The 24,565-nt window shown below is 49.1% G+C and overlaps 1 protein-coding gene across 7 annotated transcripts in view; it reads left to right on the top strand.

Moving 5' to 3' along the window:
* SHROOM3 (shroom family member 3) overlaps positions 1-19,998 on the top strand; it is a 144,905-nt gene extending 124,907 nt beyond the window's left edge. For all 7 annotated transcript variants that reach the window (XM_084519284.1, XM_084519285.1, XM_084519290.1 and 4 more), the window contains 7 exons: positions 373-3,634; positions 6,557-6,633; positions 10,075-10,974; positions 12,045-12,560; positions 13,378-13,528; positions 18,206-18,478; positions 19,085-19,998. In XM_084519284.1, coding sequence (XP_084375410.1) covers positions 373-3,634; positions 6,557-6,633; positions 10,075-10,974; positions 12,045-12,560; positions 13,378-13,528; positions 18,206-18,478; positions 19,085-19,444 — 5,539 coding nt within the window. In that variant the 3' untranslated portion in view covers positions 19,445-19,998. The remainder of the gene's footprint in view (positions 1-372; positions 3,635-6,556; positions 6,634-10,074; positions 10,975-12,044; positions 12,561-13,377; positions 13,529-18,205; positions 18,479-19,084) is intronic.
* Positions 19,999-24,565: the final 4,567 nt, after the last annotated feature.

Genomic DNA, 24,565 nt, shown 5'->3' with positions numbered 1-24,565 from the left:
ATTCCCCCCAGAACTCCTCTCGAACTCCTCTCCTCCTCCTCGGTGGCATCGGCCCTCATTCAGCTTCCCAAGTGCTTAGGATAGGTTTGATGGGTGGGTTTGATCCTCCCTGGCTCCAGAGATGCCCTGTCTTTCTGTCTGTGCTTCCCTCCTCCCTCCCCGCTGTGGTAAATAAGAGCCATGTGTTGCAATGTCAAGCAGTTCCTCTTTGTGAACTGGGATGACTGCAAACAGGGGATGGAGCAAGGCCCAAATATGGGTTTTCATCTGCACTTCTCAAAGCTAAACATCTTGCTTCTGAGCTCACTTATAAGTTGTTGTGCCTCTCCTCCGCTCACAGTGGGATTTCACTCTTCTCTCGCTCTTCCCCAGCTCCTCGACCAGCGATCTCTCTGGTTACGAGCATGGCTATCTGAGGAGGAGTCCTGACCAGTACAGCTCCCGGGGCAGCATGGAAAGCCTGGAGCACTCCTCCCCTGGCTACCACCCGTGCCACCTGTCCCCAGCCAAATCCACCAACAGCATCGACCAGCTCTCCCACCTCCACAGCAAGAGAGACTCGGCCTACAGCTCCTTCTCCACCAACTCCAGCCTCCCCGAGTACCCTGCCCCGCCGTTCGGCAAGGAGCACTCCTGCTCCACAGACAGCATGCACTCCCGGGGCGGCCTGCAGGAGGGGATGAGGCAGGCTGACATCAGGTACGTCAAGACGGTCTACGACGCCCAGCGAGGAATCTCGGAGGAGTACGAGGTGAAGTCCTCTGCCTTGCTTCCCAGCAGCGAGGCCCGGGCCTCTCTGGATGGCCGTGGCCATGGCAGGCTCCACGGCTTCAGCCGGAGCAACGCGGCTCCCTCCTGGGCGCAGCCAGCCCAGGGCTCCTCGGACAGTGAGAGCCAGCCCCCCAAGGGGCCTCCCTTGCCTCCCGCTCGCAGCGACAGCTACGCGGCCATCAGGCATCACGAGAGGCCCAGCTCGTGCTCCGGCCTCGATCTGAACAAGCCCGGCCGAACCCAGTCGAAAGGGGCCTGGCCTCTTGCCAGCACCCTCTCCCAGGGGCCGCTGCTCAAGAGCCACTTCGGAGAAGGGCACCTGCACACGGTGCTGGAGAAGAGCCCCGAGAGCAGCCCCACAGTGAAGCCCAAGCAGAGCTACTCCCAGCCCGGGCAGCCCCTGCTGCCTACAGGGGTCTACCCGGTGCCTTCCCCAGAGCCGCACTACGCCCAGGTGCCCCAGCCTTCCGCGAGCAGTAACGGGATGGTTTATCCAGCTCTGGCCAAAGAAAGTGGCTACTCTGCCTCTCTTCCCGTCTCGTACGACAAAGGGGCAGCCAGCAGCACGCTGGGCTTTGACGAGAACGGAAACCAAAGCACTGCAAACAGGTCGACCGTCTTCTACCAGCCCCTGGCCGCTGAGAGGAAGCATGATGCCGCAGCCAAGCTTGTCCAGCAAAAACCTCCTAACACAGCAGGCCCAGAAGTCTACCTGAGCACGTTGAGGAAGGAGGAGCTGCTGCCACCTTACAAGGTGGCACACAGCAACCGCGACACCGCAAGCACTGCCCAGGCCTCCAAACACAGTTTGCAAGCCCTGCAGCCCCAGCCGAGGGATGCAGGTGAGAGAAGAAGCCCTTACCAGCCCAGAGAGGACTGGGTGGCTGAATCCCAGGAGGACAGAAATGGCAACACGCAGATAAACGAGAGAGACGCTGCCGCTCCCCACCAGTGGGGGCACAGCAAGGCCAAGCAGTACGGCTTCTCCTCCTTGCAGAACATCGCAGAGAGCGCCAGGAGGCAAAGCAGCTCGGAGCTAAAGGAGACACCGCCAGGTGAGGGTTATGCCAGCGCCAAGCTGTCCTTCTTGAACAGCGGCAGCAAAGAGGAGAAGGACCAGAGGGGACAGGGGCCCAAACAGTGGAGTGATGCAGACCCGCAGGCCTTTTTGAGGCAGGAGGAAGACGGCACGAGCGTGGCCCCGTTCCATGCTGCCGAGCCAAAATACGAAGAGCCCCCTTCGCCGCAGCACCAGAAAACCTCTGATTTTGGGAGGAGCCGGCTCAGTTCTAGCAGCACCCAGAGCGTTCCCTATGGAAAGTCAGACCCCATCAAGTCCCGCTGCTCTGTACTAGAGAAGGTCAGCAAGTTTGAGCAGAGAGAGCAAAGCACTCAGCGGCCCCACAGCGCCGGCGTTCCCAGCTTCGGCCAGCACTACGGGCCCAGCAGGGCGAGCCAGCCCCCCGGCACCAAGTGCTCCCTGAACAGCCTGGAGGACACGCGCTGCAAGCTCGGCTCCCGCGAGCCCGTCCAGCTGCTCGGGGAGCTGGGCAGGGTGTCCAGCCCCTCCGTCAGGAATGGGAATTTGGACGAGGCTCACTGGCACTGCGTGGAGCTGCAGATGGCAGCTTCAGCGAAGCAGACGAGGAGCAGTGAGTTCTACAGCCCGTCTGCTGAAAACGAGGTGCAAACGAGGGCGGCTCCGCTGCCACGGAGCAGAAGCACGTTCCAGCTGGGAGGGGAGCCTGAGAAGGAAGTCCTCTGGAAGGACAACGTCCAGGATGCCCACGGGTCGCAGCTGGACACGCCGTTCAACAGGGCCTACAGGAACAGCATCAAAGACGCCCAGTCCCGGGTGCTGCGGGCCACCTCCTTCCGCCGCATCAGCCCCCCCTTTGGGAGCACACCCACGAGGACAGCCCAGCGGCCTGCCTCGGCCCACGTGGGCGTGAGGAGCACAGCGGCGTCTCCCCACACCCCGAAGGAGAGGCACAGCGTGACGCCGACGGAAGGCAGCCTCTCTGCCCTGGACTACACCAAGGCACAGCACGTCTCGCGCATCGGGGGCCGAAAGCGGCTGACCGCGGAGCAGAAGAAGCGCTCTTACTCGGAGCCGGAGAAGATGAACGAGGTGGGCATCTCTGATGGGGAGCCGTCACCTTTCTCCTTCCAGAAGAAAAGCCTGAAGTTTGTCTTCCCGGAGCGCACAGTGGCTGACAGGCGGAAGATCTTTGAGGAGGGCAAAGCTTCTTCCACGGCCAGCCTCTCCAAGCCGGAGCTCAAGCAGCTCCAGCAGAACGCCCTCGCCGACTACATCGAGCGCAAAACGGGGAAGCGGCCGTCCTCGCAGGACGTCGGGCTGCTCAGGGAGCGCTCCCACAGCTCCTACCTGCAGGCAGGAGGCCCAGACAGCCAGAGCCTTTCCTCCGCCTCCAGCATGAATTCCCTCCAGGACCAGAACCTCTATCGCCGCAGAGAGTCGGTAGAGCGGGTAGGCAGGACGGGGCGGATGTCTTCTACCCTTCCTCCCGGGCTCGTGGGCTGCTTTGATGTGAGCGGAGATGAGCAGAAGAAAGGGCACCGGGACGGCTTGCTCACGAGCCGCCCCAAAACAGACCGGTGCTGGGATCACAGGGCCAAAACGGAGCTCACCAAAGGCACGCAGACAGACCCGCTGGGCCTGCAGGGCCAGCCTTGCTTTGGGAAGCAGGAGCAGGGCTTCGAAACACCCTCCTCCAGGAAATCTGGGAAGTCAGTGTCTGTGGAAGATTTGCTCGACAGGTGCGACAATCGGCAGAGGAAGGGGTGTGTCCCCGTGCACACGCGGTCCAGATCGTCTCCCACAGCGGATAAGAAACACCAGGTAGGTGCAAATGGGATCGTGTTTGGGAAAGCAGGGCTCTCCAGACCAGGGAAAGAGGGGAGACGTCAGGGAACAGGCTGCTGCTCTGTCACAGCAGTTACTCCTTTGGTTGCAGTGGTTAAATGCTTGTTGAAGTGCAGATGGTTCGTTCCATTTACATCACCGGGACACTGGTTTAATGCTTGCCAGTGGGGTGCTGCTGCTGCTCTGCTTTCCTGCTGCTGAGGCTGCTTCAGGGATTTCAGAGCTGCTGGCATTTCAGTGCCTGTGCTGATGATAACGTGCTTGTGGCCTTCCTGCCCCTACCAACCCATCTGAGGTGTCCCAGTTCACCTGCCAGCATCACTGGGGAGGCACTGGGACGTTTCTGGTGGGGTGTGCCATGCAGGTGGTCACACGCTGGTGCTGCCACTCGTCTTGTCTCACTTCCCTAGTGCAAAGCAGAGAACCTCAAAGGCTGCTTGAGGTTCTGCTGCTCTGCCCCAGCTCCCACTGTGGCCGACAGTGCTGGGAAGTGCTGGGCAGAGACACGGCCAAGTAACCACTGTGTTTGCCTCCAGCCCTGGGGGGAAGCAGTGCAGAGAAAACCCCACGCAGACACTGACCGCTCTCTCCACGTCCCCTTCTTGGTGGTTAGGAACATTGCACTGATGTCACCAACGGGGAATTTGACTGCCTCTGCTGACAGTAAATAGCAGAAACAGGCGAACTGCTTAAAGAACAACTGTCCAGGCCAGCTCTCCAGCTGGCTGAAATCTGGTCAGGCCTATTTAGGTCCTCGCAGCTGGCGAGCCATGGGGATTTGCAGCAGTGGTGGGTCTGATGCCGGGCTCCATCACGGGGAGGGGGAGGAAACAACCCAAACGGGTGGGCAGGCTTCTCGCTGCAAATAGTCTGAGTGTTTGGACAGCCTCGCATAGTTCAGGGGCAGCTGAGACTCAGGACACCTCCTGCTGTTCCTCCACTTGTTGCTGGCCCAGAACAAGTCGAGGTGCAGCGAAGTGGCACTGAGTGAAGTAATGGAAAGGGGGCTACAGCGAGAGCGCTGCGCTGTGCTCTCGGACACAGCCCAAACCAGGGTGCAGGGGAAGGAGCCGTCCTCCCAGCCCCGTTGTGTGCTTCCTTCTAAAGGTCCTCTCTCGACAGACCTCAGATCCCCTGCTACATTTTTAAATCAAGAGAATGAAAAAGCAGCTTGTGAGTATCAGGTAACCAGAATGTATTCCCAAAGCCACTGCTGTGGGCAACTTCGCAGCACTTGCCAGTCCTGAAGCCTTGTGTTCAGTGGGAGGACAGTCCTCAGTAAAGAGTTAGGGTGAAAACCACACTGCAACTCCTCTGCCTACAGGAAGTCAGAGCAGCAGCAACAACATCCAGTTAGAGGAAAATCACTACAATGTACTTCTCAGTGCCAGGTTGGACAACAAGCAGCCCTAGTTCGTGTCGCCCAGCCTGCTGCCTCAGGCAGGGGACAGACAGGGAAGTTCTTGAGATCTTTATGTTCCCCATGTCAGCTCATTTTTAATCTTGAATACGTTCAGCAGACAAAGCAGAGTTTCTGCCTGTTGGAAGCTGACTCAAGGAAGACGATGAACAGCAGTGCAGACCCGCTCACAGGGTCTTAGTTCAAGCCCAGAAAGAGGGTAGAGCCCTTCCTGCTGTTTTCCAGAGTGATTTGTCTGTATCCACTTCTGGAGTGAGGAAAAGCATATTCTGAAGTCCCAGTTCAGGAAGGCATGTTTGACTTCAAACATACACACCCAACTATGTGTCTGTTTGTAAAGGAAGTATAATTGAGTGCTCTTAGCTCAGTTTGTTTCTGAACTGTCTCCAATGCAAAACAACAGTTACAAAAGTCGGGGACAAAGCTAAAGCAACAGGGTGATTTTTTGGAGACCTCGTGTGATTTTTTTTTTTTTTTTTGTGGGAAATGTTTATTTCCAGTTTAGCAGCAGACTTGTCTGCCTCACTGTATATTTTTCAGGGCCTTGTGTACAGTGTATAATGTTCCTTTCAGGCTGCATGTAAATCACATTGCAATGTCACTGCAGGAATTTGTTTAAAGATATAAAGAAATTGATAGCCGTGTGGAATTATTAGCTCTAGTCTTCCGAGCAGATTCTCGGCCTTCCTTCCCTTCTGCTTTTTTAGTCTGTCTCAGCCCGCATATCTCCCAGCTCCTGGCCTCCTAAATCAAGATCTGCTCTTACCCTTGCCCTAGAGCAGCACTGTCCAAAGAAGCAAACAACTAGGGGTGTGGGGAACAAGCACTGAAATGCTCTGTTCTGATGAAAAGGTCATCTGGGAGAAAATACCAACATCTTCAAAAGCAGGCACAGCATTTGCTTTCGTGTCTCGTAACAGTCTGGTGTCCTATGGCAGGAGCTGTAGGGCAGAGAGAATCCGATTTACGAAGCTATTTCAAACCCAAAATGTCTCTGGTTTTAGATAAGTGCCCAAAGAAGAGGTAGGTCCTGCACTTCAGTTTTCAAAAGAACCAAGTGCCAGCCTACGTGGTGTTTCTCAGCACCTCTGCTTGTGTCTGGAGTTTGTGTCCAACCTACGTGGCATTCAGCACCTCTCTGCAGCAGTTTGGTCCTGATTTTGCACTGGACACAGTTCGTTCACTGCTCAATTTCCCTGTTTCAGGCTGTTTTAATGATGTCTCAGCCTCTTGCTTGCATACAAACCAGCAGTGAGCACACAGGTCCCACCGATACCTTTGGGCAAGCTCTCTTACAAGAGGCGAGGAGTAGCCGAGAGGTTCTCAGAAAGTTCTCACCAGGATAAGTCTGCCCACCAGTTCACAGTTTTCCACCCAGCACGATATGGCACATGCAGTGCTTTCATACGAGGAAGCACCAGTGTTTTGTTACTTCCTTTTGATTCCTGCTTGCTGCTAACACCACCTTTGCACTCCAGGAGCTGCTGAGAAGGGAAAGCAGTGAATTTGGCGCCATGGTGAGAGATCCTTTCTACGTGATCAGCGCAGGAGCCAGGTAGGTGTACATTCATGTCCCCTTTGTTGCTGCAGGGCCAGCTCTTGTCACCCTGCTGCCAGCAGCAGTTGCGATGTGTTGTCTGTGTAAGCAGGTGGGTAGGGACAAACCAGAGCAAATGTCTGCGTGGACACGGTTCTGAGTGTGCTGCTCCCAGCAAAGGTAGAAGGAGTAAGTTGCTGAGAGCTTTTTTTGGCCGCTAGAGACATTAACTCTGTAAATTCCTCCTCTGCAATCCTGCCATTTCGGAGCCTGTTTCTGCAGCAGCAAGTTATGTACCTACCCAAATGTGTTTGATCTGCTGTTAGAACTCACCTCCAGACGTTATCCTAACTGAAGGATACCAAAGGAAAAACTACCAGGCTGCCCCACTCTGCCTGGCTTTCTCCAGTGCAGGGTGCTGCCTCCCCCGGAGCAAGAGAACATCTGCATGGACTAAAATGGAGAGATCTCATTTATCTGGGAGCTTTGTATTTAGGCTGCTTTATTTTGCACAGGCAGGACATTTGCTCGGCAACAGGAGAGTGAAATGTTTTTAAAAATAGAAAAGTGTAATTGTAAAACTCATAATATTAGGACTTAGGTAACCATCCACTTAGCAGCAGATTGTTTTGAAGTTCCCTGGGACTGAAGTTGATCGTGCTGTATTTACTTTTAAATAATAAATAGCTGTTTGCCCTGAGCTCCGAGTGCCCAAACAGCTAAGTCATATTACAGTAAAAACCACCAAGAGGGACTAAAAGAATTGTTCACAGAGGAGCTCTTACAAACTTTCAGTAAATGTTGTCCCACTCCGTTGTCACACTGGCAGTTAACACTGCTGTCTCCAAAGGTTTCACCGTGACAGCTGGAAGCAGAGGAAGGCTCCTAGTCTAGCTGGATCTTACTGGCTATCAATTTTTGCCCCTAAGAAGACATAGATGTTGTTTTAGAGTTCTGCCTTCAGGCACGTCCTTTTATGATTGTTTAAAACATATTCTTTCTCTTCAATTTGGACCAACTTTCTCCTTTTTTTTTCCTGAAAGAACAGCACAGCTTTTAGTTTATCCTGCCTTCCCATTTCTTCTAGAGCTTGCATTTCATCATTCTCAATTAACTATTTTCTACCTTATTTATTTTTTTAACCTAACCTATTTTCCAAGTAATGGGATGGAACAGCCAGACTGAAAAAAAGTTTTTTTGTGGCATGAAATACAGGTTTCTCATCTTCATGCTTCATTGGACAAAGATTATTGGTATTAATATAACAGTTTTATGATGTTTCTGCTACACGTCATGCATGCTCTGCGAGCATTTTTCTCCCGGGAGGTGTGACGTTGCTTTCCTTTCTTGATCACATTTGGATTTCCCCAAAGATGGAACAAAAGGATGGGAGAAGACAGGAAAAAGCCACTGACTCTCAGGACATAGGTTCCCAGCACAAAGGCTGCAGAGCACTCCCCGTGAGCCTTGGCTGTTAAATGAAGTGGGTTTTGTGTTGCTGAACTTGGAGTGAACTAAATGAGAGTGGGCATGAGCTTAGGAAGTGAGTGGGCTCTGCCTGTGTGTTCCTGAAGCCATAGGCAGTTTTCCACGTAACTCTGAGTGGGAACAAGATCTGAATCCTCTGCAGACTGAAAGGGACGGGTAGCCCAGGACCTTAACCGTATGCCAATGATTCACAGAAGGATTTCTGCTGTCGGGTGACATTGAACCTTGTCCCGCTCCAGTGTGAGTGCGTATGTCACCATCTGGGCTGTGGGATTACTGCAGCATCTTTAATCCATCTCTCAGGAGATGCAAATCTTCGTCCTGTGATTGTCAGCCCCCAGTAGCTATTTTCTAGCCGGTCTTCTCACACGTAACTGTTACCATCCTACCTCGGCCTGCAGCATGCTGCATGCCTGGGCCCTTCAAGGGAGGCAGTATCAAGCAGGAGGAATTACACTTCTGTGTTCCCTTGGGACACAGCTGTTTAATGTGCTGGAGAGGAGATGGGACCGTCTCTACTGCCTTTCTTAATGGAGGAAGGAAAGCTATCAAATGGCCAAGTTACACAAGCCCTGGTCTGCGATCATCTGGTCTTGCCACACGTGCTGTGCTCTTACACTGCCCCGCAGGTGCTGGCTCAGAAGCCCTGTTGGGAATGGCTGTTTTTCTGCCAGTTTAGAAGCCACAGTTGCCTCCACAGTAGGAGAGAGCTTTAAATTAGAGAATTACCATCTGGTGTTTCTGACAAACATTGAGCATCTGAAAAGAATACACATTGCTACTGTCCAGGAACCACAGACAATACCAAGATCAGTCTGTCTGGGAAGTTTCCCCACCCCCAGGCAAAGGCTGCCAAATTCTATTCTCAGTTACGCCAGAATAAAGCCAGAACGACCCATGTGTTTGACAAGGTTGTTCTTAATTTGTACCAGCACGCCTGAGAGCAAATTTGGGCTCCAAGTCTCAAACATCACGGGCTGGCAGCATTAGACTGTTCAAACAATGAGTCTTGAGAACAGAAAATGCATTGGCAATTCAGATTTATTGTATTTTATTGTTTTATGGTAGGCCTCATGCTTTTAGGCCATCTTCTCTTGCATCTGCTAGCGCTATTATTACAGCTCATTTTGTTTTCCAGCTAAATTGTCATATGAGCAAGTAGGTTTGGCAACATATTCTGAGCAGGATCCTTTCTTCAAAGGCCAGACACTATTTCTCAGACTCACATGAGAACATTTTAGAAGGCATGGAAAGAATAATTTAATCTGCTGACTTTGCAGCCGTAACATCCTGTTGTGGTTGAAGTATCTTGGCTTTGTTTTTTTTTGTAACACCTGCATATATAAATGGAGCTCTTTTTCCTAATGGGATCCCAAGGTTGTAAGAGCTTTTTTTTTATTATTATTTTTATCCACAGTCAAAATACTGCATTTTTTGCTTCACTTTGTTCTTGAAGACAGTCGAATCATTACAATTGTACCTTCCCAGAAGGAACAGATAATGCAATGGCAAATGTTTGGCCCATAAAACTTAAATTGTGAAAGTTACCAGCAATTGAGAATAGACTCTGGTGGTAGATAATGTTAAGTCGTCTTCCTTACTGGGGTCAGTACCTACCCCATCTGTAATAAACAGAGTTCAAAGTGAGGCTGGAAGGGAAGCCAGCTACTCGGGTTTTCCTAAGGTATTTTTCTGCTGGGTTATTGCTGTGATGTTCAGTGTGTGTGTGTGCACATGTATGTGATGTAGCACACGCTGAAAGTGATGTGAGATGGTGGGTAGGAGTGGAAATTAGTAGACTACATTCACCTCTCCCTTCAGTATCACAACTAACTGCACCTCACCTGGATCAGCACGCACTGACACAGGCCTCAAATGGTCATCTAACTTGGTTTTTAAGATGCACAGTAGCTTTTCCTGCTCATTGATTAATTGTTAATCTTAAAGTGGTTTGTCTCTTGTTTTTTATAGGTCTTTCAGCAAGAAGGAAAGAAGCCACTCTGAAAAAATGGCGTTTCCAAGTTATTATCCCCATCCACTCCATGGTAGCGAGGTTGCCACCAGGTCCTCCACAATGACCGAGAGCCATAAGACCTCAGAATCTTCCAGGCAGGATACCAGGACTTCTGCATTTGTCCCATCTCCAACAGAGGCAAGGAGTCACTATCCGGAGCAAAAGCAAGGCTTTAAACCCACGTTCCTTCCTCTTAATCCATATGCATCCGGCCGGTCCTCACCTGCTACGCCCACACAGACTCCCTCAGACTTTCTGACTGCAGATGACGGCCAGGCCCTGAGACAGCACCATGCCAAGCGAGATGCTCTTCCCCCTGAGAGCAGTGGTGCTACACGGGCACAGTCTCTGGATGCTGTTCAGGATAGATCCCCCGAGTCTCCTGCAGAAGAAATCATGTGGAGAAGGAAAGCAGGGCTGCCGCACAGATCCCTCCCAGCCAAGGTGATGTGGGCTCATTCAGTCAAAGACAACAGCTCACCACCAGCTGTGGTGTCTCCTCCAGCAGCTGGGCCGAGGTTCTCCCAGAGGTGGCAGTCCCTGCCGACACAGAGCAGCACTTCTTCTGACCCAGAGACTCCTTCTCCCCAGGAGACCCACCTCCGGATCTCGGAGTCGTGCCTGCAGCTCACGCCCCCGCCATTGCTGCAGGACGATGAAGACGACGAGGTGTTTGTCATGCCTTCCCAGCCCGGGGGCATCCCTCCACCCTTCTCACCCCCACCGCCACCCCTTCTTCCTCCTGAGCTGAGCTCTTGCACTTCTGTGAACGGCACAGAGGAATTCCCACCTCCTCTTGAGGGGCATGGGGCAGCTGGAGACAAATCCACCAGGCTCCCAGAGGAGGACAAAGCGAGGTAAGGGAGAGCTGTCGCACCGCGTCTCAGGCATTGCAGGGCCATATACAGTAAGATATGCAGGGCTGCAGCTGAATGTGACTGACCTCCACAGCTCCGCGTGCCACCACAACCCACCCGCAGCTGCTAGCTGAGCGGGAAGCTTGCGGAGGATTGCACGCATTACAAGGGGAGAGGGTCAGACAGACAGACTCGCTGCTGCTAGGCTTTGCTGGCTGCCAAGAGCATTGTTAAATGATGTGGCTGGGGCAGGGCAGAAAGCTAGAAGACAAGAAGTTTTGTGGTCCATCAGCAGATGCACTGACAGGTGCTTAGCGGGCAAAGCAAAGAGGGCGATGAGTGAGGAAATACCCTGGTCTCATTCTCCCTGCACTTCCTTAGTGGGTTTCAGTGGGGTAGCTTCTCACTCACTCCAGCATGAAGAGTTAAAATGGCTGCTTACTCCATCCAGTCATTGCGTTTTGAGAGAGAACTATGAAAATTTGTCTTTTTCCAAACTGTTAGACTTCCCAGAGTACATTTTAGACCTGGCATGAAACAATCCTGTTATGAAACAGTGAACATGTGCCAAGAAGTGACAACACAAATATGTCACAGTAACTCTGTATAGTGAATTTTTCCTGAAGGATGGGGTTTTGGGCTGGGTGCCCAGCTGGTTTAACTCAGCACAGCTTCCCTTGCTCCCAAGGAAGGAGGAAGGATCCTTCCATCAGAGAAGAATCTGGCCAGGGCTTTTCCAACAAAAAAAGGGCAAATCAAGTGTGGACTGTTCAGGCTGGCATTCAAAGGTGCTGGGATTCAATGTCCCCATTCCATGAGCAGAAAACAGACTGACTTGTCACTCGCTGGTTCTGTGATGGAATGACAAAACAGCAGCATCCAGGTTAAGGGCACAAAGTGCATCTGGCACCCGTAGCTTCATAGTGTGGGCTTTTCTGTGTTGAAATGCAAAGACAGAAATGAGTGAGAGAGAAAGAAAATGTATTTGTCTTAGGCCTTCATCATCTGTTCACAGAAATCCTGTGTGGTAAGTTTACCTTCATCTCACCGAATTTTTCTGTCCATAACAGCTTCAGAAGCTTTCCCAAAGCCCTGGCCAAGAGGGAGATAACAGGGTTGGGCACGAATATCGGTGCAAAGAATTGGTCCTTCTCACCGTCCGCATCAAAGAGGACTAGTTCTCCACCTGCTGTGGATAAGCAGCACCACTTACCTGCTTCTTCTGAAGGGCCTCAAAGCTCTGATAGACAGCCCACAACTCAACCTGAAAGCAACCATAGAGAGCCAGCAGCTAACACCGGAGAGTCAGAAAAGGGCAGCCCAGACTCCGGGACACTCAGCACAGCTCCTCCAGTGAAGACAAAGAAAAAGAGCCCAGAGGACCTTAAGTCAGAGGCTCTAGCGAAAGAGATCGTCCATAAAGACAAGTCTCTGGCTGATATCCTGGATCCAGACTCCAAAATGAAGACAACCATGGACTTAATGGAAGGGCTTTTCCCCAGTGGAACCAGCTTGCTGAAGGAGAACAACATGAAAAGGAAGATGACACAGAAGAAATCTGTCAGGACAGCAGCAGAAGATAACACGTAAGCACTCTTTGTTTGGCTTCTGGGTCAATGTCACAGCAGAACTCACTGCTTGCTTGCTTTTAAGGACAAGACTGCCAAATTTTTCCTCACTGGCAGAGTGAGTTTCTCAGGTCCTAGGCATAAGGACTGGCAGGGGGCTTCTGAATGCCCTTTCTCGTGAACTTGACTTTGCATGGCCTTTGAGCTCACCTCTCTGGGCCACGTAGAAAACAATGCTGAGCTTGGTGACCGGACAAGAAAGGAACCATCTCTGGAGGTGTTGTTTGATTTTGCTTTCTAAATTTTTGTAATCAGAAGCAATTCAGTCCAAAGAACACAGGTACAACAGTAAAATCAGTAAAATCAGTGGTGGGCAGAAAGCTAACAAGAGGCCCAGTTTCAAAAGGAGGGGTGGGGGTGTCTTCTTACTACAGACAGACAAAAAGATCAGCCCAAGTCCTGCAGTGTAGCAGAGACTTCCAAAGGATAGCTGGAGAACTACACAGCAGTGAGTGGTAATGCATGATGGTGCCAAATAAAATGATCAGTTTGCCCATCACCAGCTGAGCTGAGCTGATTTTTCCCTAGCAAGGATCTGTTCCTGGTCAGAGCAGTTAACCAGTCAACACTTAAAACAGAGCAGCTGTGCTGTTCTGCACAGGGAGAGCGATGAAAGCGGCTTAGGTGCACCCTCTGATGGTGAGAATCAGCCACTGCCTTCGTGGTTAGCAGCACTGAGAAGGTACCAAAGAGGGAGTGCTGGAACACCGTGGATCTAGGCATGGGAAAAGTCAGGCTCAGACTGACCTCCTCCTTTCTCTTCACTGTGGTGTAGGAGAGAAGAAAAGGAAGCTCCCGTAACCCTGCTCACCTGCCCTGCCTATTACAATGTTTCAGCACCCAAAGCAGAACTGCTGAATAAAATCAAAGACTTGCCGGAAGAAGCAGGGGAGGAAGAGGAGCTGCTGGACATCAATGAGAAGAAGGTAAATTCCAAGTACACACCATCACTTGCTGTTTGCATTCCTGAAATAATAAGAAACCCTGAAGTAAAGTGCATTTCTATTTGATGTCAGCATTTGGCTGATACAGTCCTCAGCTGCACGGGGGCTGGATGCATTTAGGCTGCTGGTGAAGCTTCACTGGGGTGACTCAGACTGAGTGAAGAGGGTTAATCTGACTGTACATTTGAGTACAAATCTCGCACAGCCCCGAGGCTGGCCTGTGTTGTGCCAAATGGTGAGCGTACAGGTTGTAAGAGACAGTCCCTGTCCCGTAGCAAGGAAGTAGAAAGCAGAGGTGGAGTTACTTCAGCAAGCTCGGCTTAGAAACAGGAACAGAGTCCAGCTGGTGACTGCACTGTCTCGGTGCGTGAGGTTTCACCCTATGATTTTCCTCCTGACCAGAGCTAATTTACTCATTTTACCTGCTGCCTGCACACACCACCTCCAGAGGAATGTTGGTTACTCCTTTTTCCCACGCCTTACTGTTTTCACTGCTGCACTGAAAACTGTGCTCCTCAGCAGTTCAGTCAGCGCAGCCTCGGTGCGATGACTTGGGTGGGGAGGGGTAAAGCAGGGCAGGGGAGGAGGAAACCTCCTCCTCTTGTATTGAGGCGATATTTGAGGAATGGCCCTGCGATTCTTGCTGTAGGCTTGCATGCTTTGCCTTCCAGGGCATTTGCAGGGCCCTCTAATTTGATCCTGTTGTTGTCTCACATTGGTTACCTGTTAATTACAGATAAGTTGGGAAGCTCACAAATCTCAAGGAGTCACACACAGGTTACTTGCGTGTCTGTGCCTCTCTTTACACACCTATCACCTTCACGTCAAAAGCAGCTATGCCTGTCTGTAAATCTAAAAAGTCCTACCTTGACGTGGACAGAGTAACACAGCCCATGTTTCATGCTGTTTGTCAACAGAGTTTAAACATACTGAAGGACAAAAATACTTGTGCAAGTCCCATATGCTGTAAATACAGTCCTTAATTCCTCCTATGCTGAAATCTGCACTGGATTTTTGTCTAAGTGCAGGGAATTCATGCATCTCTAGCACAGCTCCACATTTTCTCTCTGGATCCTCGCTCCCATGCCAAGGGTAGTACAGCAGAAGATAGGAGCCTGGGTGGTGTTTGGGAACGTGCAGTTTGTCCTGCAGCTCTGACTTGCAGAGCTTACCTCTTTTCTTGACATTGCCTTACCATTTCTGCTCTCAGCTTTTATGTGCTAAGCAAAGGATGCTCCCTACTAGGCATTAATACAGTGACAGATACGATGAGATCTCCACTGAAGTGCTCCATACCACAAATTATCAGCAGGGAGTGAGTAGATTAGCTCTTTGATCATCTGAGATGCAGGTAGGCCCTTCTCAGGTCTTTAGGAGCTGTCACACCCTGCTGCTGGAGTGGTCTAAAGACGCTCAGTGCCTGCCATCGATACAAATATATGTGTCCTGCACATGTACAGATAACGTGTGTGTCATATGCTGCTTGATTTATCTGGCCCAAGCTGCTGGTTGTAGAGCGTGCAGCTTCGGAGGTAATCACAGCCCACCGTGCCTCTAGTACTTGATTGATTCTTGGGGTGCCGTTCACTTCGAAATCGACTGCCTGCTGATGAAATACAAGGACGATGCTCCAAGGAGTCAGCAGGCATGCTGCAAGGATCTGACAGGCTGGCAAGTAAATGTGTGCCTGCCACTGGAGGACACGTCCCGGGCCTCAAAGGTTGCGTTGGCATGGAAAAACAGAAATCGATGGGAGTGATTAGGCCCAGGCAGCGAGATCTGTCTGGCATGTTCATGGTCTATGTGAAATAACATTTGCATAGGCATTATCTGGGAAGGCAGCTACTCTGAGAGGTCATTTGGGTAAACTATGCTCATTTCCATTGTAAATGTGCAAAAGAGCTATGTTGGTTTGGGATCTTAGGAGAGTCACTGATTAATGAATACAAAGCAGTTCCTGTCCAGCTCCCAGGCCTTCAAGAACAAAGGTACTTCGCCCCTGGCAGTCCTGTAGAGCAGGCCTGCACCTTGTGCAGATCTTCCGGAGCAGGTGGAGTGACTGCCACCTCTGAGCAGCTCAGGTCTCCTGAAAACCTGCAGAGGTCAATGCCAGACTTTCTGTCCAGCCCACAGAGCCCAGCAATAGGGTTTTCTCCCCTGCCATCATAGTTGTTGAGATTGGATCCCTTCTCCACAGGAGTTGGTCTGGTAATTAATTGGTTAGGACCTCGGATCTTTCATTTGGAAGTGGCATTGGCATCATAGGCTAAGGAAAGGACAAGTGTTGGTTCTTGTCCCTGGATACTTGTAGTGGGTTTACGTGGCAAGGTTTTGGTAGCATGGAGCCATAGGGGTGGTTTCTGTGAGAAAGATCTAGAAGCTGCCCCATGTTTGGGAAGGGCCCCATTGTTTTCCAGATCCGAGCCAATAAGCGATGTTGTTTTGCGCCTCTGTGAGAGCATATTTAAGACAGGGAAAAAACGCTGCGCCACACAGCAGCCGGGAGAGTCAAGGGAGTGGGAGAACAGCCTTGCACCAAGGTCAGTGTAGAAGGAGGGGGAGAGGTGCTCCAGGCGCCGGAGCAGAAGTCCCCTGCGGCCTGTGGTGAGGACCATGGTGAAGCAGGATGTCCCCCTGCAGCCCATGGAGTACCACGGTGGAGCAGGGTTCCACGCTGCAGCCCGTGGAGGAGACCACGGTGGAGCAGGTGGCCCTGCACCGACGGAGGCTGCCGCCTGTGGAAGACCCCTGCCGGAGCAGATTCCGGGCTGGACCTGTAGCCCGTGGAGAGGAGACCACGCAGGAGCAGGTGATCTGGCAGGAGCTGCTGCCCGTAGGGGAGCCAGGTTGGAGCAGTTTTCTCCTGAGGGATGGACCCCGTGGTACGGACCCATATCTGGAGCAGTTCTGGAAGAGCTGCTGCCTGTGGGAAGCCCACGCCGGATCAGTTCATCAAGGACTGCATCCCGTGGGTGGGACCCCACAGCACAGGGGACGAGAGTGACCGAGAAGGAGCGGCAGAGAAGAAGTGCTGTAGACTGACCATAACCCCCATTCCCTGTTCCCCTGCGCCGCTCGGGGGGAGGAGGTGGAAAAGGGTGGATGGGGGGAAGGTGCTTTTGTTTTTTTTCCCTTTGTTTTCTCACTTCTCTCGCTTGTTAGTTGTAGACAATAAATCTTACTATCTCCTTATGCCGAGTCTGTTTTGCCCGTTACAATAATTATTGCGTGATTTTCTCGTCCTTATCTCAATCCTTGAGCCCTTTTCACATATTTTCTCCCCATTCCTCTTTGAGGAGGGGGAGTGAGAGAGCGGCTGTGGTGGAGCTCGGCTGCCCACTCGAGCGGAACCACGACAATACTACCTGTCATACTGAGGGGAGAATCCAAGGAAAGGAGTTTTGGCTGTCCCTTATCCTACCAGGTGGGATGTAGTAAAAGACCACTTTTTCCCTCTTCTCCCCCTTGACTACTCTACTAAGAAATGGCATGAGTTACCAGTCATTCCAGCATAAACCTGGTAGCTGACATTTGTTTTTAGAAAATATTTCTCACATTTTATTAAGCTTTTGTATATATGCGGAAGCTGACAGTGGACTAGTGCAGCCAGAAGCCTGTGAGCTCCAGAGCATGCACAGAGTGTACCATCTAGTGGTGTCTGCCGCAACACTGCTCTTCATTTCTTGGCTGCAAGAGCAGCCCCCAGCCTGACCAGTGCTTAAAAATCCTCTTTCCTTTGAAGTACAGTTTCAATCCCACTTGAAATTAGCATCAGTTTTGATGGAAAAAAAGACTGTGCTAGTAAACTTTGAGAGAATATTTTCAGGCAAGTTTATGATTTATTTCTGTTTAATCCTGCAGCATCAGTATGCAGAATAGATTAACATACATATAATGGTGCCTCATCGGTGCATGAACTGAGACTGAACATAGAAGAGTACATAAAAGAGACTGAACATAGCCCAACCCTTGTATCAAGAGCTATTTCTGCTCTCTATGCTCTCACTTCTGACAGAATGGAAGCAAAAATTGCAAACCTCAGGCCACAGACTTCTGCTTTTGCATATATATATGTCTTTCCTCTAAATCCTAACAGAAATTAGGATCTCCAGCACACGTGCAGCAGTGGTGGTTCTGGAGTGACTGAACCCTGGGGGCCTCCTTTGCTTTGTCAGTGAAATAGTTGCCAGCATTGTTGCAAAATAAGTGCGTGCTCTATGTCTTTGATCAGTCACTAAGAAAATCACAGGCTGGGAGGGAGAGGTGGGAAGAGGCAGGAGATATGGTTGTAGCTCTTCTCTTAACAGAACCTTTTGAAGGAAGGTGCATACGGTTATCCTCTTTCAGACATATGCATCTGGGTATCAGAATCTGGCAAACCAGATTGGATGCTCTTTTTGAAGATGTTCATTGATGATGGAACAAATATATCTTCGTGTAATCTGATCAGGTTATCAGATTCAAATTATCAGCTAAACGCGGAATTTCAGAGTTTTCTCTGTTCCCTGCTTATTGTCTTCTTTATGTTTCCTTTGTCACTCATTGCTGACTTGACCCTGCTCCTCAGGGACTGTAGCCATATCCTCTCGTTGTCGTCATCCGTATGAGCAGTGTGATCATGATAATAACCGATGTGGCAATGTGTTTCCCTTCTGACAGGCTGAGCTCATCGGGAGCTTGACCCACAAACTGGAAATCCTGAAGGAAGCCAAGGAAGGCCTGCTTGCAGACATTAAGATGAATAATGCTCTTGGAGAGGAGGTGGAGCTGTTGATCAGCGAGCTATGCAAACCAAACGAGTTTGACAAATACAAGATGTTCATAGGCGATTTAGATAAGGTGGTGAACCTCCTGCTCTCCCTCTCAGGACGCCTGGCCCGGGTTGAGAATGTTCTGAGTAGCTTAGGGGAAAATGCCAACAATGAAGAGCGGGTACGTATCTGCACAACCGTAGCATCTTGGTCTTTCTCAGTCACAAGAACCTGCTTGTATAAGCTAGGACCTCCAAAGGCTCCCAGGGAGGCAGGTGCCTCACTGATTTTGTGTAAGCGGTAGCAAACACAGTTCTGTCCCCAGGAATCTTGATCCCAGTTTGTACAAATATGTCAGATCCTATGGCTTTTACCTCGAAACAGTGGCTGTGTTTGGCACAGCATGTCTGTGTGGAGGAGGGACTGTGTGGTGGTTTGTATTGTGGAACAACCCACTGCCTTTTACCTCAGTTGCAGCCACATTTTAACATTCTTTGTGTGGCTGTAAAAGACAAAGCCAGGTTTTCCTGGTAGTTGCTGCTTTTGAGCAAGTTTTATTGACGTTCTTAGGGTCCTTTCCTCCCCACATTGACTAGAGCAGTTGCAGTCCTGTTCAGCAGGATTCCCATTCATCCATCCTCCTTCCAGAGGCTCCTGACTCTGTCCAGGAGCTTAGCAGCCATCGTTCCTCCCCTAAAGGAGGCAAACACAGTAGTGGGGGGAAGGAGAGGGGAGATAAGTGAGTTTGGTGCTGCTGATACTGAAGCGCTCTCTCTGGTATGTGCAGAGTTCTCTGAACGAGAAGAGGAAACTGCTGGCTGGCCAGCACGAAGACGCCCGGGAACTGAAGGAAAACCTTGACCGTCGAGAACGGGTGGTCTTGGAGATCCTGGGCAACTACCTCTCTGAGGAACAGCTCCAGGACTACCAGCACTTTGTAAAGATGAAGTCCGCACTCCTCATAGAGCAGCGAGAGCTAGACGATAAAATCAAACTGGGTCAGGAACAGCTCAAGTGCCTGATGGAAAGCCTCCCCACAGACTTCACACCCAGGGATGCAACAGCAGCAGCCGCCCTAGCTGCAGCACTTGCTACCTCCGCCGGGGTCGGTGGTAAAACGCTTCCAGTGGTCTCATCCTCACTCTAACCTTTCCCATGTGGTCCTGGGCAAAGTCTTTCTGCTTGAGTCTATTTAATCCAAGTACTTTGGAGATGGTTCTCTACAGTGACAATGAACAGAGGTTTAAAACAGGATTTCAATGAAGGAAAAAATAGCAATAATAAAGGTTTTATTTTCCTTTCCTTCCACCACTGCTTCCTGGGAACTTAAATCAGTCTGGAGGGAACTAAACTGTATCTCCTCCTAAACTATATCTCCTCCTGCCAGAGAAGAGGAATTCTCATGAGAAATAAACACGTTACCTTTAATAAAAAACATCACCTCCTTTTTTTCCTCCCTTTCCTGCCTACCTGGCACCTCATTAAATAATGAAGGATCTAAAAGAATTAAGCCTTAAAAATAAAACCAGCCCATTCTACTGAACATTAATGATATTTATATTTTTTAAAGAACAAGACAACGTGTAAGTTTTTGTACATACTCTAATCAGTTACTTGATTCTACTTTGTTCTGTATGTAGAAAAGACATTTAATTTTGTATTTTGTGAAAACATTAATAAAAAGAGGGAACCCCAAAGATAGTCATGCATTAGCCTGGAACATCTCTTCGTGGTTCTGTTGTTGTTGGTTTTTAATATAATAAAGGGCTACTGGAAGAAGCTTCAACCTGTTTCAACACATGCTGAATATACCAGTAAGTGTCCTTATGAAAGACATTTTGACCAGGAAAATACAATCTTTCCTCTTCGGGATCTTTTGATCCAATGATTCTAGAGTTTAAATATGCTTTTAAGAAAACTTGCATCACAGGAGTCCAAGTTAGCATGAAGTAATGAATCTTGCTCTTTACTCACTGTGGAGGTTTGGGAGGAGTCCGTTTGAAATAATCAAACTCATGATCTGTGTTACTGTTGCAGCCTGTTTACATTTCTGTGAGATGAGAAGGAGATCTCTAATGGCATTATTTATAGGCCTGTTTTTGTGAAGGGATGATGTGCAGTAGGACTTTTTTCGTAAGTAGTATCTCATTTGAGATCCTGAACCTACTTCATCAGAAATTGATTTACAAGCCAGAGGAGGCATTAACTTGAAATCCTACTATATTTCCTACTCAGTCCAACCTGGAATAACTAAATGTGCCCAAGTGAACTTTGCTGTATCAATTTACCAAGTGCTAGGTGATTGTTGCAAGTTTGCACACAGCAAAGCAGATTGGGGCAAACGCTCTTTTTCTGTCTGGGACGTTGCTGTCCTCTCTACTGAGCTGCATTGCCATTTAAATTAAATGGCTAGGAGCTGCCTGAACAGATCACCACTGCAATTGATGAGCCAGACTTGGGTCGCCTGTCTTCTAACCTTGCAGAGATTTCCAGCTGTGGAAGCAATTCAAGTTTCAGCCTTTCTCCAGGGGTTTGCATCGTTCATTGCATACTATCTTGCCATCAGGATCAGAGCAGAGATTTTAGTCGTGGTTTTTAAGATCATTCATTTTGAATTTCATGCCCAGCACATGACTGAAAATTACAACAGTTATTGCTTTCAGTGCTAGTTTTAAATCCCCACTTGTTTTTTTTTTGAATAGCTCACGTAGCTCTTCCACAGGCAGCTTGGCAGGCGGAAAAAAAAATACCAGTGCCCTTTTGTCATATCCAGCATCAATTCTCCAATTCCCCAAAATAAAACCTATTTGATGTTTTAATGCTTTTTGAAGCAGCAAGTGACGTGACAGCAAACATTTTATTCACTGCTACTGAGCTTGAAATGCTGTTCAGGCTTATACAGCATTTCATGAGAACCCTAAGCAGGAGAACTCGTTTTTATGCCTTAATAGCTGAATCAAAAAATTGGAAGAAAAGTATTTTGGAGGTAATTCAAGAACAATTCTTTGGGATGTTTTCAGGAAAACAGTGGGGGGAGCTGTTTCCAGCCAATCAAAACATTTAATTTATTTTAAAAACAAAACAAACAAAAAACCTTCCACAGTTCTTTTAGTTTAGCATATTTGAAAGCCGTGCTCACTTAGATTTTTTTTAAGCCACCCTTTCATCTTACACATACCGAAACCAATCAAAAAAACTTGGCAGATGTGGCAGGCTTTTGTGAATCATTTAGAACTGGCCGACATTGTCTTTTCCACTTACTGTGTCCCGAGAAAGAAAGTCCTGCAGTCTACCCTCAGGCTAGGAAGAGCCTTCCAGCTAAGCAGGGTCTGTCTGCGTGCTACAGAAACCAGCACCCATTTCAGAGGCAGCCCACTGGGCTGCGTGGGCTGCAAAGTCCAGCCACCCTTGCCCACGTGTACTGCAGGCAGCAACACCAATTTTCACTCAGTGTGCTGGCATTAGGCTGCAAGTCAAGTGTTTCCAAGTGGTGGGCAGTCGGCCAGCCTTGCGGTGGTGGTATATAAGGCTTTACTAAATAGTGTGTAAAACTGTTTCTTTTGTAGGGTTTCCAGCTAAAACGTTTGAGGCTAAGGGTTCATGGTGGTTTGCAAGAAGTTCAGATGTTTGGCATGGCTCTGCACTCCGCCAAGTTTGGGGATTCCTGCTAAGAAAGTCCTGCGTGTGCTCCCACTGTACACACAAGCATGAGTTAATGAGGCAAGTGATAGTAATTTATGTTTTTATAATAGCTGAGATCTTCAGGTGAAAAATGAATTAAAGCCCATATCTCTTTATCATTAGCGAAACAGCCTTTGCACAACTTTTTTCAAAAACTGCTCCTCAAACTGCAGGATTTGCTGTTTGGCAGAAACACATCTTGACTTGTATTTGAAGGTAACCAACCATTGGCCAAGCCAGTAGATTTATTTCCTAGTAGATTTATTTCTCAGTGCCTTTAGCAAAAAAGGGAGACCTATTCATTTCTCCTTACCCACTTTGTTTTTCTCTTGTGTTCTTAAAACTGGAGCATAATGGAAACTCATTTCACAGAATGATGGCATAATTTCAGGGGACTGGAGTACCATGGGTAGAATTTTACAGTTATTGTCTAGTCCTTATATGCTTACTGAAACAAATCTGAATTTGGGGTCTAGCTATGTGAGATTTCCACATCTGAACCCGTAACTACATGGCTACAGTGGCAAAAACCTGCAAGCTAGATACAGAGAGCGTGATTTTCATTACTAGCCCTTCCCTAAAATGCAGTGTCCCACTTATCTCAGATCTGGGGTATTTCCCCTTTCAGCTGCAGCACAGGCTGAAGCATTATAGCATGCTCAAAGCAAATTATTCAAAACATATCTTGCAACAAACAGTGGTTCTCAACAGGTGGGCATTTTAGCTAAAAAGGAGCGTTATTTTTATAAATGAAACATCAATTTGGGATACTGGAATTGAATGCTCCACCTTCTACCCTGCTGTGGGGATGGTGGTGCTGCGTGACTTTGCCAGCCAGCCCTCCGTAGATGAAAGTGGAAGAGATTCTTCCCAAAGTCAGTTCAGAATACCTGGGCCAGGTGCCTTCTCCAAATTGGTCTCTGGAGAAGTCTCTTTCCTTCTCTTCAGACTATCGACCGTTAAAGGATCCTGCAACAGCTACCTGGCCCATTCAGCTGGCTGCAGTTGATGCCTGGCACGGGAGTGAAGCATGCAGTCTTGCTTCTCTAGCTTGAGGCAAATCCTAGCAAGGACAGAGCAGTAGCTCTTTTGATATAGATGGTCAGTTCAAGGTAAAAGCTTGTTGTACAAAAGGGATGTTACTGTGTGATCTGCCTTCCCTATGTTCTCACTCTCAGTAAACATGTCAGTTACAGGGGAAACTTCCAATTTACCCAGTGCTAACTGGCTTTACTTTTGAGGACAATCAGAAAAGTCACAGAAAAGGGAGGGGGGCATCATTTTTCCTGAGTTAGCATTCCTTAAATTGTTACCTTCAATTTCCAGCCAATTTCTGAGGGACCTGTCAGGAAAAAAACAAAAAACAAACAAACAGGTATAAGTCAATGTTGCCCCACAGTGATTTTCCTGGCCTTTGAAAGCAATCAAACTGCACTGCTGTCATTGCACCCAGACCCAGCACAGGGAAAAGGAAAAAGAAGGAGGCATACACTCGCATTGCAATGCTGTCTGTGCAGTGCAGGACATTGAAGCAAGTCTCTTCAACCTACCTTTCAGTACGTCCTCACATGCTTTCAGCAACATGCTACCCCTGCAGTCTGCTTGGCTGTGCTGTTCCACATGATGTAATGCGCTGTGAAAATCTAGTCATCTGAATTTGCAATTTGCCTTTTTTTTTTTTTTTTTTAACTGAGCCCTTGGGCCATTGATGGTCACAAAGAATTCACGTCAGATGCTTTCCTCGAGACTAAATCTAGCAAGGGGTGTTTACGCTAGGGTCTCTTGGTTCTAAGTTCGTACACAAGATCTTTTGTGAAGGTTACCTACAAAATTCATCAAACACAGAGCACCAAAACAATCCATGCATCAGGACTGATCCATCATTTCCACAGCTCAGCTTCTGACACACTCATTTAGACTGGTCAAGAAGAGGAGCATGCAAATAAACCTGGATGGCATTTCAGAAACACTCCACACAAATCCTGAATATTAACACGAGCAGTGACTCATTGTTTGCAAAATGGGAAACAGCTTTTCATCAGAGAGCCCATGCTTCAAATCAGTGTGAGCAGGCTGGGGGCTTATTTAGGGACCTGCTCCCCAGGTTTGGCAGGGCTTGATTCACCTAAGAGTTGTTTTTTCCTTTATGCCCCCTCTAGAGGGGATTTTTGTTGACCGGGGCATGGGTTTATGGTTTGGTTGTGTTCCTACAGGACTTCCACTTGTCCCTGCAGCCCAAAGGGCACGTAAATTCAGTGTTGTATGCTTCTTGTAAATTACAGGGCTTTTCTGGCAATAAGTTACTGAACATTGTTTGTGTTAGGTGACTGAAGATGGGTATGTGGCCAGAGTGGTCTCTGACTAGGAGCTGGTCCTTTCCGCTCCATTTGGCCAAACACTTCTGTCCCTCTGCAATACGAATCATAGAAATAGGCTGGATTCAGGGTGGCAAAAACAAGTAGCCAGGGGCTTTCGCCAGATGCTTACATGCATACAGCTTATGTGCATACAGTAGCACAGCCTCCTCAGCTTTCATGCAACACATTGTGTATTAACACTAAAATGGTAACAAAAAGCCACTTTTTCT

The sequence above is a fragment of the Aythya ferina genome (genome assembly GCF_964211825.1).
Source record: "Aythya ferina genome assembly, chromosome: 4".
NCBI classification, from domain to species: Eukaryota; Metazoa; Chordata; class Aves; order Anseriformes; family Anatidae; genus Aythya; species Aythya ferina.
This window is presented reverse-complemented; position numbering and strand designations above follow the sequence as displayed.